The following is an 18,144-nucleotide window of genomic DNA, read 5'->3' on the forward strand; positions in this document are numbered from 1 at the left end:
TTATTTACTAAATAAACATAGTCTGGATAAAGCCTAAAGAACTCTTTTATGACGTAACTTGTTAGCAAGAGGAGAAAATTTAGATATAATTTTAATACTTGATAACATGCCCATTAGAATAGTTGAAACAGACTATCCAGAAAAATGAAAGCATGTAAAGGTGTCTCATGGACCCAGACATTTCTCTCATGGTTTCTGCTTTTCAAGGCATGCTTCTAAATGGGAAACCTAGCTCAGAATGAAAACAGTTCATTTGGGGGCTTCCCGTGATCTCTGTTCTTTCAGGAACATTCCTATCTAATAAAATGTTATTTGTATAACCAAGTTTGAAAAGAGGGGAATCACACTTATGTTCTGCAGACACACACAGAAGGCCATATGGTAGGATTCCAGGCAGAGGAAAAAAGTGGAGGTGAAGTGGCCGAGACAGAGAGCAGAGCAGCGGTTGCAGGGACTGGGGGAGGGACAGAGCAGTGAGCGATGAAGAGTGCGGGTGTCTCTGTGACGGAAACGTCGTAGAACGACATGGTTGTGCAACACTCTGGATGGACCTAATGAGACCTCCATATCCCACTGCAAAGGATGCAAGTAAAATGTTATGTAAACTCAAATTCTACTTTATTTAATTAAATCTAGTATGTAATTATATACATATACACAAAACAGAAGAAATACAAATAAAGCAACGAGGGCGATGGGAAAGACATGCTTTCTGGTTGTAGCAAGCACGAGGTGCTGCTCAGGAGCGGAGCCTGCTTGCTCCACGGAGGCAGGGGGCGGCATCTCGTGGGCAGGACCCTGCTGGTCATCCAGGAAAGTCAAAAGGTCAGGTGGCTCTTCCGTGACAGAGAAGTGAACGAGGGCCCTGACGACCATCTGCCCTGGCCCCAACGGGTCAGGGGGGGTCACTGGTCTTCCCAATCCATAGTGAGCTGCCGCAGCAGGGATGGCGGGGGCCAGCTCAGGCTCCAGAGGTGCAGCGGGTGCCAGAGTGGCTGCTGGAACAACTTCCCGAGACACATCCTGATCTGGCTCTGGGGCCGGTGATGTAGCTCCAAGAAGAGAAAGCATCATCAGCTTGGTTGACTTCCCTCTCGCCTTTCCCTTTCCCCACCACTCAGCGTGGCCTGCGCTCAAGACCCAGCCCCTGGAAGGTGTCCCCAGTGGAAGCCCATGGGGACAGGGATCTGAGACGACTCACTACTCTCAGCCCAACTACAATCTATGGAGGCTTCCTCAGGGTGGCCCACCCTGCCTCCTCCTCAGGCCCACATCAGTCAACCCCAGTTCTCCTCACCCCCAGCCTCTGGCTCTGTGGTCTCAGCGCGCTGCCTTTCTGGCAGCAGAAGCTGGGCACGGCGCTGCAGGTCCGAGCCCGGCACATTGACCTGCAGGTAGGCCAGTACAGCATGCAAGTTGGGATACTCTGGAGGCTGCACAAAATCCCCTGGATACCTTTCCACCCACATATCCAGGATGGCATAGACGGCCCTGGGGACAGACATGGAGGCAGAGAAGTCAGAGGACAGGGTATGCATCCAAACCAATATCCCAGGGATACCCTGTGGGAACCTGGGTTCCTGGGCTTCCAGCTCCTGTCCGAGACCAGTCGGACTCCTTGTCCACCTGCAACCTGGCAGTCCTGCCTGAGACAGGCCTGCTCCCACACGGCAGGCTGGCCAAAAGCCTCTGGGAGTGGGAGTCCTTGATCAATGGGGGGAGCCTTTCTGGACTTCTTAGGGGAGCTGGACACACTCCTCAGTCTGTCTCCTTGCCCACGAGCCACTTCAATTCAACTGCATGTGCCCAGGGAGGGGTGGTGTCTGGCCTCTTAATTACCCTCACTGCACTCGCCTCTGCTCCGTGAAGATCCAACCGAGGAGGGAACAAAGGGACTCTGTCTCTAGCCAGGCCTTCCCAGGACCCTCCCCGTACCTCCACCGTTACCTCCTCTGCCCGTTCACTAGGTGCCATGAGAGTGGGTCTGTTTCCACTGACACTCACCTCCCACAGGGTGTGGGATGCCTGCTGCTCCCTGGGCTCTACTGGGAAACCAGTCTCCCGGAGCCCCCTCTGAGCACCCAGCGTGCAGGTGCCAACAGACTGCTGTGCGATGGTTCCTAAATCCTGCGTTCTGGGTCCCAGAATTGGGGCAGAGAGAGGGCTGGGAGGGGGCAGGGATGGAGCATGACCCTCTCAGGGGTTGAAGCTGTACACCATCCCCTTCTGCTCTCCCACAGTGCTCACACACCTACCCCAGTTACCCAGGGCACCTTCCCAGTTTCCAGTAGAAGCTCTCAGACGTTTACTCTAAAGCAGGAATCACAGAGGTGTGCGTGAAGGTCCGGCAGCCCCTCGAACTCACAGTACCCTTACTGCCCTGCTGGAGAGGGAAGGCCCTCCTGGAGCAGCCAAAGCTTACTCACATGTTGCGCTGGTCCTGGGGTCCGCCGACCTCGTCATACGTGGAGTAAACACATCCGAATCTAGAGGAGGCCAGGGGGCATCACATGAGATGTCTGTGGATGTTGGCTCTCACCGCCTGACCCTCGACTAGCCTGCAGCCCTGGGGTGCTCTCTGTTCTGTGCAGGGATCCCATTCAGCTCCGAGACAATCGCCTCCACCTACTGGGGCTTCCTGAATGCTTGCTGAATGAAAGGGCCCCAACCAGCCCATCACCGACATCTGAGTTGCCCTGGCCCCTGCTCACCCTCAGGGATGCCTGCTCTGGATTCACCCACACACAGACCCCAGAAGGAATCTCAGCTCTCCCTTTCAGTGGCAGAGGAGCCCAGCTCAAGATCACAGTGAGAGTCAGGAATGAGGCAGAGGTTTCATCATGAGGGGCACAGGAATGAGCAAAGAGCATGCCCACAGGCCCAACAGCAGACTTTTCCACTGGCGCAGGCTACCGAGTGTTCTTTCCCTACAAGACCCCACTGAGTCCCTATAATACCTCTGCCCCAGTTAGGAGCAAGGGAAGCTTGGGGAAGCTTGGGGTCCTGCCAAGTCTCACAACCAGGCATTGGCCAAATCCCACGGAGCAGTTAGGGGCAGGGGAGGGTGCTCACCTTGCAAAGAGGAGGCCCAGCACCTCCTGGGTGGTAGCAAAGCTGCGGTATATTTCCAGAAACGTGTGAACATAGTTTAGATCTTGTTTTAGGACGGCAGTCACCAGGTAATCTATTCCGGCCCCCAATGAACTGGCACGAGTGTTCCATACTATCAAGGTCTTATTCCTCTTCCTCGTTGAGCCATTTTCCCCCTGAGGTGAATCAGAGGAGACATGAGTCAGTGCTGTGGCCACCAGGAGGGTTGGGGCTTGGAGGGCAGAATGAGCCCCCAGATCTCAGGGACTTAAGCAAGAGGTGGGACAAGAGAGCCCAGAGTCTGGAAAAGAATCAGGTGACTCAGTGTCTCATTGGGTTTAGCCTAAGACTTGGTTTTGCTTCAGGTCATGCTCTCCGTGTCCTGAGGCTGCGTTCCTCGTAGGGCTGTGTCCATAGGGCAGTGTCTGCTTGAGGATTCTGTCTCTCCCTCTGCTTCTCCCCACACTCCCCCTGCCTCCCTCTCAATCAATCAATCAATCAATCAATCAATTAAGAACTCTTTAAGGAAGGGATATCTGGGTGATTCAGTGGGTTAAAGCCTCTGCCTTTGGCTTAGGTCATGATCTCAGGGTCCTGGGATCGAGCCCCGCATTGGGCTCTCTACTCGGTGGGGAGCCTACTTCCCCTCTCTGTCTCAGCCTGCCTCTCTGCCTACTTGTGATCACTGTCTGTCAAATAAAGAAATAAAATTAAAAGAAAGAAAGAAAGAAAGAAAGAAAGAAAGAAAGAAAGAAAGAAAGAAACCTTAAAGGAAAAGAGAAAATGTTCTGGTATCCATACAAAGAATTGAAAAAAATGATGTCTGAACTTGCTAGTATCTCAGGTCCTTTTGTGAGCGGAGTATGGATAGTACGTCCCTGCATGAGTGGCATGGATCCTGTGATTTCTGATGACATAGCCCCATTGTTTTTATTTTTTTGAAAGATTTTTTATTTATTTTTTTGACAGAGAAAGAGAGGTCACAAGTAGGCAGAGAGGCAGCCAGACAGAGAGGGGGAAGCAGACTCCTCGCTGAACAGAGACCCCCCCCTCAACGTGGGCCTTGATCCCAGGATCCTGAGACCATGACCTGAGCTGCAGGCAGAGGCTGAACCCCCTGAGCCACCCCGGCACCCAACATATCTCATTCTTGAGACAAGAACACAGACGTTTTAGGTGAGAGGGCTTAGGATAGGAGGGCACGGAGGCTGTAGGATGCAGCACTGTTCATTAGCCACAGAAGGGGATTATATCCAGTCCTGCCCCTGTAAAGGGCTAGATGCCGGTGATAAATGACTGGCCTTCTGGACTGCCATGCAGGGCAGTGAGGCCCCTGATCCTCACCCTAGGGGCCCCAAAGATGTGTTCCATCAAAACAAAAGCACAGAGCAAGAGACAGAGTACCATGGGCCCCATGTCCCTTTGGATCAGAATCTCCCAACTCACTCTAGCAAATGATCATTTGCAAGATTTGTATAACCTGAGGAAGGACTGTTGGGCCAATGCAGACACCTGGGAACACGAGTTAGGAAAATGCCTAGGCCAGGGCAAAAGGAGTCTAGATCAACGGGATGAGACCTGGTCTAAAGTCTCTTTAATGATACTCCTATAAGTATGTGGACAATGGCTGTGCTTCTGTCCAAGGCGTGAACCGGACCATGAGGGCCAGGTTGGGGAAGTGATGGGATGCAGATTCACGGGAGTACAGGACTCTAGGAGGCCAGGCTGGCTTCTAGGAAGTGGGGCCCTTGGTGCTGCATGGGCGCCTCAGGGGTCGGGTCTCCCGAGCACCTGCACTCACCCTGAGCCAGCGCCAGACTCTGTTGGCCCTGTGTGGCTTCTTGTTCTTCGGGGAAGGAGAGCAGCGGATGTCGACATTCAGCTCCTGCACCATGTCCTCTGGAGCGTTCTGTAAAGACAGTGCCCAGCAGCCAGGCAGGAGACCTTAGAGCCCTGTCTGGAGGCGTTTGCTAGTCTTTAGACCCAGGGCGCTCCATTCCAGACACACCACAGCCCAGGTGGCAGAGCCCTCCCCCAAGGAGAGAAACGTGGCCCAGCTTCAGGGCCTTGGATGTGCTCTGGCACAGCTAAGAGGCACCTCAGGAATCCCCGGTGCACCTAGCCCACCATGACATTGGTGTGAACAAGAAGGGATCACCAGGGTATCCACTGTGCTCACCCTCCTCCAGCCCATGGGCGGGAACCCCCACATATCCCTCCTCCCCTAAAAGTCCAGAGGAAGGAATGGGGCTTCCCTAGGATGGTTCAGAGGGGTGGGCATCGCCTAGTCTCCTCAGTAGTAAGTACCTTATGGCGTCTCCCTCGAAACATCCTGAGGCATCGCGGGGGTGGTTTCAGCCAACTTCTGCAGCATGGGAACAAGTCATTTTCCTGGGGGTTCTGGTACCCAGAGCCCCGGGATGTACGTAGACAGGACGAAAACATCTTTCTGTGTCAGACGTTTCTGTCCAAATAGCCCTGATACCGGACTAGAGTGTGGGTCCTGGTTGCAGGGGTTACAAGTTGTGGGCCTTTGTGATCCAGGCAGTGACATCACTGCCTGTGATCCCCTACCGGGGCCCACTCCTGGTTGGACCCCTACACAAACAGTGCTCCCGTCTGCCATCTCCTCTTCCCCCTTCTGCATGCAAGGACACATCTCATCTGTACACAGTGACCCCAACACACCCCTCGGAACAGGCCCCCAGGGAAGGTCTGGGAGAAGCTAGGTCCCCAGCTTGCAAACACACCTGGTTTCAGACACAAGTCTCTATACTTACCTGGTTTGGACCTTAGATAAGCCGTTGTGCCTGACAGGGATGGTCCCTTCTCTGCAAAATACGGATGATTCCAGCATGTCTTTCTATCAGATGTCCACAGGCATAGGTTGGATAATAGCTATGATGTTAGAGGAGTGCTGTCACAGGTAGGAAATACCTCCCACCCAATTTCCTCCCTCCTATCAACTTCTTGGAATCTGCTACTAATCAGATCCCACCCCACAGTCCCTCCTGGGGTGTGTGTGTTTGTGTGCACAAGCACACTCGCTCCTGTGTGCACACATGTGTTCATCAGTGCTCATATTCTGGAGTCCCAGAAGACGACAGCCCCACCTACAAAGGGCTGGGTAGTAGCTTCTCAAGAACTTAGGCTTCGAATTTTCAATGAAATCCCTTAGTAAGGGACTGACCTTGGCCCTTGGCCCTTGGCCCTTGGCCCTTGGCCCTTGGGTGGGAACAAGTTATGCAGATGATAGGGCTATGGATACATCCAAGGGGAGGCACCTACCTGAAGGAGCCTACTGCAAAGTTTCCATCGACAGCCAGGTGCATGATTGAAACACTTAGGTGTCTACCCCTGTCTGGGACAATCCTGGCTTAAAAGTGTTCAAGGGGTGAAGTGGGGTGATATCCCAGGGGTGACAGCATGATCTCAGGATCCCGGTGGTCCCCAGAAGACCAGGTGGGGCCCGAATGCTTCAGAGTTCCCAGACATCAGTTAGGGAAAATGGCTGAAAACCATGAAGCTATGTCCTGGCTTTCTACTCTGTAAAGCCCTGTACTCCGAATCACAGCATAGTTGGGTGATCACTTTCCTGGGAGAGGTCCAGAAGAAGCAGGAGCTTGGTGAGACCTCTGACACCTCGCAGGTCTGGTGTTGGTCTGTGTCACTGGAATCCATAGAACCTGGAGTGGGTGGTTCCCACCTCCTGGGTGGCTCTGCTGGTTAAGCAACTGCCTTCAGCTCAGGTCATGATCCCGGATTCCTGGGATCGAATCCCACATAGGGCTTCAGCTCCATGGGGAGTCTGCTTCTCCATCTGACCTTCTCCGCTCTCATGCACTCCCTCACTCAAATAAATAAAATCTTTAAAAATAAAACAAAACAAAACAATTGGAATTGGAACTCAGTCACGCGCCTACGATAAAAATGCCTCGTCCCTGGCAGGGTGAACGCAGAGTTCTGACAGAATCCGAGGAGATAAGACCGGTGGAACGTTTTTTTCTGTGCGGGCTCACTGAAGAGCTGGGTGTGAATTTTCAGCTCCACGGTAGGGAGCAGGGTGCGGTGACAGTCACCTCAGCCATTGGTGCTGCAAGCCTTCAGGGAGTAAAACAGCGGCACTTGCTGGAACCCAGGGCCCGTCTCTGCTGCTTGGGCCAGCTGCAGTTGCACCAGGGGAAGTCCCCCTGAGGATCAGGGCAAGAGCCCCTCCCCTAGAAGGCCATCACGAACAGCTCACCCCTCTCAAGTTCACTGATCAGAGAGGGCTGCAAAGCTGCAGAGCTCAGGGAAATCACTAGGTAGCATTCTTTGTATTTTTATTTTGTAGGCTTTTGTTTATTTTTTTCAGGTTTTTCTTACTTTCATCTCCTTTTAAAGAATTCTTATTTGAAAGAGAATGTGTGGGGGGGTGTGGTTGGGCAGAGGCAGAGAATCTTTTTTATTTCTTTATCTTTTTAAGATTTTATTTATTTATTTGACAGAGAGAGATCACAAGCAGGCAGAGAGGCAGGCAGAGAGAGAGCGGAGGAAGCAGGCTCCCCGCTGAGCAGAGAGCCCGACTCGGGACTCAATCCCAGGACCCTGATATCATGACCCGAGCCGAAGGCAGCGGCCTAACCCACTGAGCCACCCAGGCGCCCCAGCGGCAGAGAATCTTCAAGCAGACCCCCTGCTGAGCACAGAGTCCAACTCAGGGCAGGATCCCAGGACTCAAAAGATCAAGACCTGAGCTGAAACTCAACAACTGAGCCACCCAGGCTCCCCTCCAAGAGTAGCCTTAAGTCAGAAGAAATTAAAATTAGATCAATCCTAAATATGCATGAATTTTTAAAAAGAGTAGGAGAAGGAAGAGAAAGAAGAAAGCCAAGAGCAGCGAGAGAGTAGTCAAGGAGTAATATGAATTTTACTAAAGTGTGGCATGAGACAAAACTAGAAAGAAAGAAAGAAAGAAAGAAAGAACTTTATTAGTAGTATCTCTGTGGTATGACCAAATGTGCTTTGTTTTTATAATACATACTTGACAAAATGTCTTCCTATTATTTAAAGCATGCATGAATTATTTCAATTTTAGTTTTAATATTTAAAGAAAGGGTGTTATATAATTTATTTTCTCAAATGTCTTAGGACTTCTGGCAGGAATCCTCCTCAACCACGCTGCATCGCCAAAGGTCTTGGAGGTGATCCTTGACTGTGTTCTCGAACATGAACCAGTAATAGTCGACATTCCTGCATCGTGTTTGTTTCTGTTATTGTCCTTGCCACAGTGAAAAGTACTTATTAATTTTCTTATGTACATATTAAGTGTCTCTTTCTGTCTCACTTATCAACTCCAAAAGGGCAGTCACCTTTTCTGTTTTATTCACCAATATATAATCAATTGCCTAGCACAATGACACATGAGGTAGGAACTCAATAAATACCTTTGAATGAATAAATATATAAACCAAGAAAGTGAAATCCTATCACAGAGTTTGGAAGTGTAATCGAAGTGTAATCGAAAATGTATAAATGCAAATAAAAATTGATTCATTGGAGCAAATGGTTGCCAATTTGTCATCACAAAATGGGCCATTAGTGTCCAGATTATTTTTTTTTTACTGCTTTCTCATTACTATTTTTCACTAAGATTTGCTATTCCCAAAACATAGCCGTATCATCTGGGAAAAGAATAAACAGTTGTTTCTGATGTAGTGTAAACTCGTGAACCAGCACGAAGGTGAGGCAATTGATGCCCCCAGAGCACACGATGTCAGGAGACACTCACGCCTAGGTTTGCGCAAGCCTCATCCATGAACCTTCATGACCCTGAGCGAGTGCCTCCTTAAATTTTGTACCCTAGGGGCCTCCCTTGTCCCATTCTGGCATCTCTGTTAGTTTATCTATTATTTGTTCTTTCTATAAACTTGTCCTTGGAAGAGAAAAGAGTGCATGTCCAGGCTATGTCAGCTTGCCAACAGCAGGTTCATGAATGTCCTTCTTTTCATACACAGATTTCTTTCCCATCTCTTGACTGCCTGCCAGACCCACAGAACAAAACCTCCAGGTTGGTTAGGGTGATCTCCTTCCTTTCCTCCAGTCCCATACTGCTCTTTGGGACCAAACTGACTGGCTGCACTAAACATTTTTGTTATCCAACCTTAGCTGGTGTGTAATGAGACTTGTTACTCTGCTCTTCATCACTCTGTGCAGGCCAGAGTTTACCAATGAGGTGCTGGGTCTCAGTGCATAGACCCCTTTCTGTGCCTTCAACATACTTTATGTTAACTACTTCCCAACATTTAAAATTGCCAATTTTACAGGGGAGATACCATGATCATGAAGGTGGTTTTCCCAGGGCAAGGCTTATCCTTTGCACTCCGGATGTGCTGACCCCTGCGATTTCCCCAAATGTGGGAAACTCGACTGCATAATTTGTGGTAGTGGGGGACTGCGTTCGCGCTTTTCCCTGAAAAAAATAAAATAAAATAAAATAAAATTGCCAATTTTACATGAAAATGCAGATGTACAAAATCTCAAAAATGGAAAAAAAACACATTTTTTCAAAAGATTTTCTTTTCTTAATTTTAGGACAGAGAGGATGTGCACGTGCATGAGTTGGAGGAGGGGCAGAGGCATAGGGAGAGGAACAGACACCTAAACAGACCCCATGCTAAGCAGGGAACCCTACATAAAGCTTAATCTCACCACCCAATCATGACCTTAGCCAAAACCAAGAGTTGGTGCTTAATCAACAGAGCTTCCCAGGTGCCCCATACAACACATTAAAAAAAAAAAGAAAATCTAACAAGATTTTTCTCAGTGTCTGTTTGTTAGGAAAAAATTTCCATGCCCCTCACAAATTAGAGAACTGGTTTAACATACATCTCCTGGAGACTTTCTTAACTTGGTTTGCTGACCTTCTTCGGGATGGGTTCTAGCAATTTGCTTCCACACAGCCTCTTTCCTTGCTGAATATGCATCAGCAAATACCTCCTTGTACATTAACACTATTCCTCAAATACTTTCTATCTATACACAGGATATGGACTGTATATCTGACTTTGTTTGGACGGATCGGGCCATGGAACTAGTTCTAGCAATGAGTGACGAGTAGAAATTTTATGTTTCTTATGGCTGAGCATTTAATTGTTAGTGCGAGCCTTTAGAGATCTCATTTTCCCTCTTTAGTGACAGGGAACATGGAAGGTAAATGAAGCTTTCCAGCCTGTGTTCCTCAGTGGCTTTAATGAACAGAATTCCCTGTCATTTTGCAATGGACATGTAGTAAGACCAAGAAATAAACTTTTGGGGACACTTGGGTGGCTGAGTCAGTTAAGCCACTGCCTTCGGCTCACGTCATGATTCCAGGGTCCTGGGATTGAGTTCTGCACTGGGCTCCTTGCTCAGTGGGGAGCCTGCTTCTCCCTCTGCCTGCTATTCCCCCTACTTGTGTTTTCTTTCTCTCTCTCTGACAAATAAATAAAATATTAAAAAGAAAGAAAGAAAGAAAGAAAGAAACTTTTGTTGGAACTGTTTGTTGTCACCACAAAACCTAGTCTATCTTGACTGATAGGATGCTCTTGGTCACATCTATAGTTTTGTTTCACCTTTCAGATTTAATCAAGCCCAATGTTTTAAGAAAATCAAAGGCAATTATGTCACAGATTGCCTTCTCAGAGTTCTAAGATCTGAGCAACAGAGAGAAAAAATAGCACCTGATGCAGCTATGTGGATGAGAAATGAATTTATAAAATTGACTTTCTGTTCCAGAATGTTCTTTGCAATGATCATTGTTTTTCCTTTCGTAGAATATTAGGCAATTGTGTTAAACATGAAAATACACTCAGAGGTTTTTGTTTGTATTGTGTAAGTGATTTTCAGTATCATTATTAGGATTTTATAGAAATACTTTTGTAATATGTGTGGTTCCTATATTTCTTCATGGAATTTTATTAAAATCCAGTTTTTCCCAAAGAAACACATTTCTATTTAATGATGCAAATCAATGGAAAAATAAGATGTGACACTCCAAAATTCACTTTACGTGTCACTGTTAAAGGCATATATCTATTCCAAATGAGGAGATGCAATTCTAGTTCACATAGCCTCAGAAGTAATTAGATACTTCAACTAGTATTAATAATGCTGCAACTATTCACGGGCGAAGATCAACAAACCCAGTCACACCTAGTTGAGGTGCTTTGGAATCAGAGGCAGAAGAGGGAGCAAGATTACGTGGGTCCCTGTTCTCTCTGCATCCTTCAGAGGAAGGCCTGCTGGACAGGGGGCTAAGAATGGACTTGACCATAGGGTTGGGTTCCTTCATAGAGGTTGGATTCCAATGCCATGGGAGGGAACATGGACAGCAGCCTTTCTCAAGGACTCCAGTGCCAAGCAGAGCAAGCTTGGGTGCCAGATATTCAGAGGACTGCTGGTTCCTGAGGAACTTGGGGGCCCCAGTGCAACTGAAAATTGACAGTGGGTGCAGCTTAACCCATTGGGAGAGGTGTAGCCACGAAAGGACACTCATGCAACAACCTGACTGCCCATACCCACACTGCCATGTCGTAGGCACCCATCACAGGCTAGCCAAAAATCTAGGTGCTTTATACTTGCTAGCTCTTACCTTCACTATCACCCTTTAAGATGGATATAATTATTTCTAATTTTACAGATGAGGAGAATGAGGCTCCAGGGAAGTTAGGTTACTTATCTAAAGTTAGCTGACTTGTAAATGGCAGAATCAGGATTTAAACCAGGTTGTGCTCTTTTCCTCTGTGTTTATTTATATGATATGATATTACCTGATACGATATTAAATAAATACAATAGGAAAATGGCTACTGAAAATACAAATCACAGTATTTTAAAGATACATAACTTCTTAAATAATCACTATATTGATCAAACTACATCTTCAAAATGGACCCTCCCTTCCTCTAGCCAAGACACCAACAATGATGACACCTCTATTGATTTTTGCTAAAGAGTGGCACTTGAAACATTGGCGAGAACCCGGTGCTTGCCAGAAGTCAAGGCCTTGCACCGGTTCTGAAAAGATCTAAAAAATTTGAGAATGTGGAGTTGGTGGTTGTGGTGGTGGTGGTGTGTGTGTGTGTGTGTTTATGTGTGTGTGTGTGTTGTAAGGAGGGATTGCCAGAATTGGGATTACAGTGAATAGTGAATGGTCTTGACTACTTTGGGGCATGAGATAACTCCAAATCCAAGGGTTCCCTCAGAAAATCCAGGGCCATTCAGATGGCCTTAAATATTTTGAAATGAGGGAGAGTACCCAAGATAAAGAGAGAAATCACTGGAAGCTCCTGTACTGACCTGTCAGGTCTCCTAAGACACTTGCAGCCAGTAACTACCCATAGTGAATTCTGAACTCCCTCAGAATTCAGGGGTGCAAGCTGAGGTTTAGTGACCTCTAAGAGCTGAGGCTCCAGCCAGGTGGGACATCTCCCCCACCCACCACAGGCAACTGTGTTCTTTAGAAAAGAGCAAGGGGCAGGAGCTCCAGACACCTGTTAACTACAGCCTGTTCTTCTCACGCCTCAGAACTCCATACATAAGAAAAATAAACTGGGTCATCGCTGCTGGTGTAGGGACTTTGTGTCAGGTTTTAGGGGAAAATGATGGGCTTTAATGTAGCAGGATGATCTGTCATCATTTTCTGGAAGCTAATTATAAGCCCGACACCAGAACATTGCCAATTTTGGAATCTCCTCAGAGGATAACAGAAAGCTGACAAAGGCTAGCTTTCAGCTTTACTTTTGGTAAATGGTCCAACATGCTGTGGCCTATATTCCTCAGCTATAAAATAAGAATATACGATGACTTGTTTGAAACTGGGCCACAATAACATATTGAAAGGTGTCATATAAACACGGAGCTGTAGAATCATGGACTCTCAGAAGGCTGACAAGAGCATTTGGTTCACCCTCCATTTACAGATAAGCACATGCTTATGTGGTCCAAGCAGAGGAGGGGCTATTCTCATTTTATAGTGCTTCCAAGAAGAATTCACACTGCCGTTAGTCTATTTTGAAAGTCCACATCTTAAGAAATGCCTCCCGATGCTGTCTTAATTTCCACAGATTGCATCCCTTGAACGACCTCTTCTAGCGTCGTTGGGCATCCCTGGTACCCTTGTTGGACTCACTGTGCTGAGTTGGGATATCCCTCTTGTTGCTGCCCCAGGTAGGGGCCATGCCTCTGAGGCAGGAGGTCAACATCTCTGGAGAGAAGAGGTAATCCCAAGATCTTCAGCAGGAAAGAAGAACATGGAGGGTGGGGAGACAGCTCTGGCTCTCGGGGCCACAATCCCTCAGGAATAGACCTCGAAGCCTCTACAGATACTTAACGGACTCCCAGAAGGTAAGGGTTATCCAAAGGTCTCTCCCATGGGGGCAGTCCAGGAGCTAGGTCAAGAGGCGTCCATGCGAAGGACCTCAGGACAAACAGGTGATGGCTTTATGTCATAAACCAGACTATCAGTGTATATTGCTAAGTGTGCTTTATTGTCCCAAGACTTTACTCCAGATCCCCCGGGGCAAGAATTTTCTTTTCTCTTCTCCTAGAAGGGAGATTTGTGGAAATGTTGGGCTGCACTGTATCATAGCATTTCTTCTGTGAGAATATTGGCTGTTTTCCCCATTGATCATGCCGGCGCAGATGCTTCCTTGTCCTTCTCTAAGCTCTTCATTCACTCAACAAGCATTTCATGAGCACTTACAATGGGCTAAGTGTTGAGAATCTAGCTGTGAGCACAATACACCTGGTATCTGTCCTCAGGGAGGGTACAGTGGACAGAGATCAGACTCCCCCGCTCCTGAGACTGGGATCCTCCTATCTCTTCACTGCCCCTCCTCACATTCCACTCCGCCCTCCGACTGGGACACTAGCTTACTGACCAGGGTAAAGTATCCTCTCCCTGGAGATTTCCTGTTGCCTACACCAGGACCTTCTCATTGTATGTGCTCTCTTCGTATCTCTGAATGCTGGGGGACTCCCAGGAAGACAACCCTGCACTTGCTAGGTGATGTTCGGAAAGTACATGGTTCATTCAGCAAGTACCAGACTGTTAGCCAGCTGTGTGGATGCTGGGCTGCTTCTGGACCAGGAATTAATTGCCCCCGTCAAGACTGGCCAGTTTCAAGACAGTCCTAATTGACGAGGGAAGCTCACTTGGCTGCTATGAAACTAGCCAGATGCCCACTGCCGTGCCCTCAACAATAAGTCACGGTCAATTCCAACTCGCCAGATGCCCACTGCCATGCGCTCAACAATGAGTCATGGTCAAACCCCGGATGTTAATGAAATCACAAATCTGGATGACGCTCTTGACACCTTGAACGTGAATGCTAAGATAAAGGGCCTTGGTAATAGGACTGGCCTTTCTGGAACACCACTAAGCTCTCACCAGTCAGGTTCCAGCTGCCAAAACAGGGACCTCATAACCGGCTTGCTGTCACTCCAACCCCAGAGCTTAGCATCATCTGGCAGGGGCGGCATGAGAGTTAAACAGATGACATGGGATAAAACAAGGCAGGATATTTCAGAGGCAGATAATTTACAGGTTACCTGTGCACGTTTTGCCTTTTGACTTCTCCCTCTTCCCCCCTGCCCCGACTTTGCCACTGCTGCCAGGCTGGTTTCCTAGAAGGGAGCAAGAAAACAATTTTATTTTCTAGGAGCACCCCTGGTAAGTGTTTAGAAAAAGTTCAAAGTTAAAAATTGCCTCAATGAGGTTTTGGAACAACCTCTTTAATGATAATGACCCATATTTTCCTGGTTGAATTCCTCGAAAGCCCTCTGCCTGTGTGAATACAGCCCTGGACAGGTGGGAGCGGAGGGCAGGCAGAGGCTTTAGGAACTCCCGCTCCATTCCAGTATCCTATGATGTATGGTGGGTGTATTCCCAGAAACCGCCCCCCACCGCCTCCCGCAAATGTTGTGATACAGTTATCTCATGGAAGAGAAAAAGTACCGGGGAAATCAAGCTACCTGACTAGGAAAGCTGGCGGTTTTCTTTCCTTTGATCTGTTTCTTAGGAAAAAAAATTCTTAAAAAAAAAAAAAATCCCAGAACATCCAGTATAATAAGCCTGATTAACTATAGTATTACACGCTCACTAACTAGCCTCAGGCAAAGTAGCAGCCTTGAGCCTGAGACTTTCTCTCAGAACCTCTCCAATCCCAGCATCTGTTGTGCTTGCTGTCACCTCCAGGGTAACTTCAGCATTTCACCTCCTCGGGTTCTGAACCAGTCCCTCCCACGCGGAGCTCGAGGCAGCTGGTAGAGTGCAAGCCAGGGTACGAGGAGCAACATTATTTCAGATGGAACAAGTGTCTGATGGAAAGTTTACACAATTGCAGCCGGTCCTGGACAATCTACCTGATCGTTTCACCCCCAGCCAGGTGGGTGTTCCAGAAGCAAGTAGCGCTTTACAAGAGAAGAGCGCGATGGCATGAAATTGCATCTCCTGATTCGATTCCCCCCTAAGCATCACTTGCTCATCCCACCAGTGACGGTGGACAGACCCGGTGGTGCCTCCCACCCCACTTTCAGCTTAGTCACCCCAAGTGATTTATATAGGCGAGACCACCCTTGTCTCCAGATAAAATAAGGAAGGGAATCTGAAGGGTGTTGCGGTGTCCTCTGCTCGCTGCCACACCCCTTCCTGTTCCTTCTCCCTTCCGTCTAATGAATTGTTTGTCTTTCCTTTCCTCCCACTCAAAAATGCTCATGCTTATGTGTGGGGATTTTTGTTTTGTTTGGTTTTGTTGTTGTTGTTGTTGTTGTTTTTATAGTTTCCAATAGAAACCATACTCATTTTCCAGGACATTTCTCCAAATTTTTTTTGCACTAAGGCCTGACTTTTTAATAGAGTCAGAAGTGGTTCTCGTGTTAAAAACAGAGGTTTCTGGTTTTCATGGGCATTCAAAGCTAAATTCTTCACTAGATCTTAATGAGATTCTGAATCATAGTTTTAATTTTGCTTGTTTAACCACTTGTGTTGTTTTGTTACTGCTCTAAGAGTTTTCAAATACGTCCAAAGGAGGGTAACCAGAAACAGTCCATGTAAGAGACAGTTCATGTAGGAGACAGAGTAAGTCAAGCAGAGACTATCTGAACCAAACAGCAAATAGCACTGAAGAGCCAGTCAAAAGTGCGGCTCTAGGGGTGTGTGGGTGACTCAGTTGGCTAAGCAACCCGCTCTTGATTTCTGCTCAGGTCCTGATCACAGGGTCTTGGGATTGGTCTCAGGCTCTGTGGGGAGTAGGCTTGGGATTCTCTCTCTACCTCCCCCTCTGCCCCTCACCCTGCTCACAACAAACAAACAAACAGTAAATAAAGGTTTTTTTAAGTGTGGCTACAACAAATTATTAAAATTTTTAAAAAACGAAATTAGATAACCTGAACTCTCTGTTGTAGGTATATCGGTCATGGATATGAAAATGTGCTTAAAATGCATAGAAAGGGAGCCTGGGGAATTGCTCAGGAGTAACTGACACTAGTAAGAGATTGGGAGCCAGTGTGGGGGCAGGAACTAAAAGGGAGTCATGGTCATCTAAAAAATAAAAATAAAAATACCACATGGGCCAGTAATTGCACTACAGGGTATTTACCCTCAAAAGACAAAAATACTAGTTCAAAAACATGTACGCCCCCTATGCTTATGACAGCATTATTTACAATAGCCACAATGTGGGAACAACCTAAATGTCCACTGATAGATGAACGGATAAAGAAGAAGTCATACATTAAGTGGTATATATCGGCCATTTAAAAAATGAAATCTTGCCATTTACAACAACAGTGACGGACCGAGAGGGCATTATACTAAGTGAAATAAGTCAGACAGAGAACGAGAAATACCATACGATTTTATTTATGTATAGCATCTAAAGAGCAAAACAAGTGAACAAACTAAAAAAGCAGGAAGAGACCCATAAATATAGAGAATAAACTGGTGGTTGTCTCCACGGTGGCGGTGTGGGGGGTGGGAGGGAGGGCAAAATCATTGAAGGGGAGCGGGAGATACAGGCTTCTAGTTACGGTGGGAGTAAGTCACGAGGACGAAAGGTACAACGTAGGGAATGGAGTCAACCATACTGTCATAGTGTTGTATGGGGACAGATGGGACCTCTGCCTATGGTGAGCATGGTGTAATGTCCATTGAATCCCTATGTTGAACTAACATATCACTCTGTGTCAACTGTACATCAGTAAAAAAGACGAAGAGGAAATGAAAAGGAGGGCACCTGCACACAGAGGCAGGCACAGAGGGAGGACCAGGGAAGACACAGAAAAAGCCTTCTAGAAGCCAGGAACAGCTGAGGTCACTGAAGCCAGGAGAGAAACAAGGAGATTCTCCTCCACAGCCCTCGGAACGAACCGATCCAGCCATCCCCTTGATCCCAGACTACGGCTACCAAAGTGGGAAGACTTCTGTTGTTTAAGCTGGAAGAAAATAAGGTGGCGGGGAAGTGAGTGAGATGTGACTTGGATTACTGCTATGTCACTGGATCTGTCCTAAGAAAAATGCGATACTCATGTAATCCACGTGCGTACACATGCTGACACACATCGGCAAACATGGATACATATGTGTATAAAAGAGAACAGTAACTTTAAATTTTATTATACTTCTGCAAAAGTCCTATAGTAGTATAATCACCCCTAGAGGCTCAAAATTCTTATTATGCTGAAGCTTGTGGGCTTCAGAAGGCTTTGTCTTTCCTTATTGCAATGGTTCTCAGCCTTGGATGCTCGCTAGAATCAATGGGGACATTCAAATCTCGATGCCAACGCCATATCCTAGACTAATGAAGTCAGAATCTCTGCGAGGGAAACTGGCTCCAGCTTTTGTTAAAGCTCCCCAGGCGATTTCAATATGTGACCAAAGTTGAGAACAAGTTTTACTCTGTAACCCCTCAAAGGGAGGGTCTATGTCTGCTTTGTCTTTATGTCCTCACAGCACCTAAGTTAGTGACTTACATCAATACAATGAGGAGATCCGGAGCCTCCAATATTCTCAGAGGGAGAAAAAAAGTCATAATA

The 18,144-nt window shown here is 47.4% G+C and overlaps 1 protein-coding gene and 1 non-coding gene across 7 annotated transcripts in view; one reads left to right on the plus strand and one right to left on the minus strand.

Moving 5' to 3' along the window:
- Positions 1-596: 596 nt before the first annotated feature.
- Positions 597-18,144, minus strand: part of LOC131813471 (ral guanine nucleotide dissociation stimulator-like) — a 91,796-nt gene continuing 74,248 nt past the window's right edge. For 4 of the 6 annotated variants that reach the window (XM_059143760.1, XM_059143762.1, XM_059143758.1 and 1 more), the window contains exons 2-10: positions 14,662-14,736; positions 9,405-9,541; positions 5,871-5,988; positions 5,398-5,455; positions 4,892-4,999; positions 3,073-3,266; positions 2,427-2,486; positions 1,456-1,491; positions 597-1,052 (exon numbers count right to left, since the gene is read on the minus strand). In XM_059143760.1, the coding sequence (XP_058999743.1) occupies positions 962-1,052; positions 1,456-1,491; positions 2,427-2,486; positions 3,073-3,266; positions 4,892-4,999; positions 5,398-5,455; positions 5,871-5,947 (624 nt within the window). In that variant the 5' untranslated portion in view covers positions 5,948-5,988; positions 9,405-9,541; positions 14,662-14,736 and the 3' untranslated portion in view covers positions 597-961. Of the gene's footprint in view, positions 1,053-1,455; positions 1,492-2,426; positions 2,487-3,072; positions 3,267-4,891; positions 5,000-5,397; positions 5,456-5,870; positions 5,989-6,378; positions 7,664-9,404; positions 9,542-14,661; positions 14,737-18,144 lie in introns of those variants that run through there. The other 2 variants (XM_059143759.1, XM_059143757.1) reach the window with 2 other exon arrangements.
- On the plus strand, positions 9,381-9,544 carry LOC131814242 (U1 spliceosomal RNA). Its single transcript, XR_009347230.1, has one exon. It is a non-coding gene; the product is annotated as a U1 spliceosomal RNA (small nuclear RNA).

Source organism: Mustela lutreola, chromosome 13 (genome assembly GCF_030435805.1).
Source record: "Mustela lutreola isolate mMusLut2 chromosome 13, mMusLut2.pri, whole genome shotgun sequence".
Lineage (NCBI taxonomy): Eukaryota > Metazoa > Chordata > Mammalia > Carnivora > Mustelidae > Mustela > Mustela lutreola.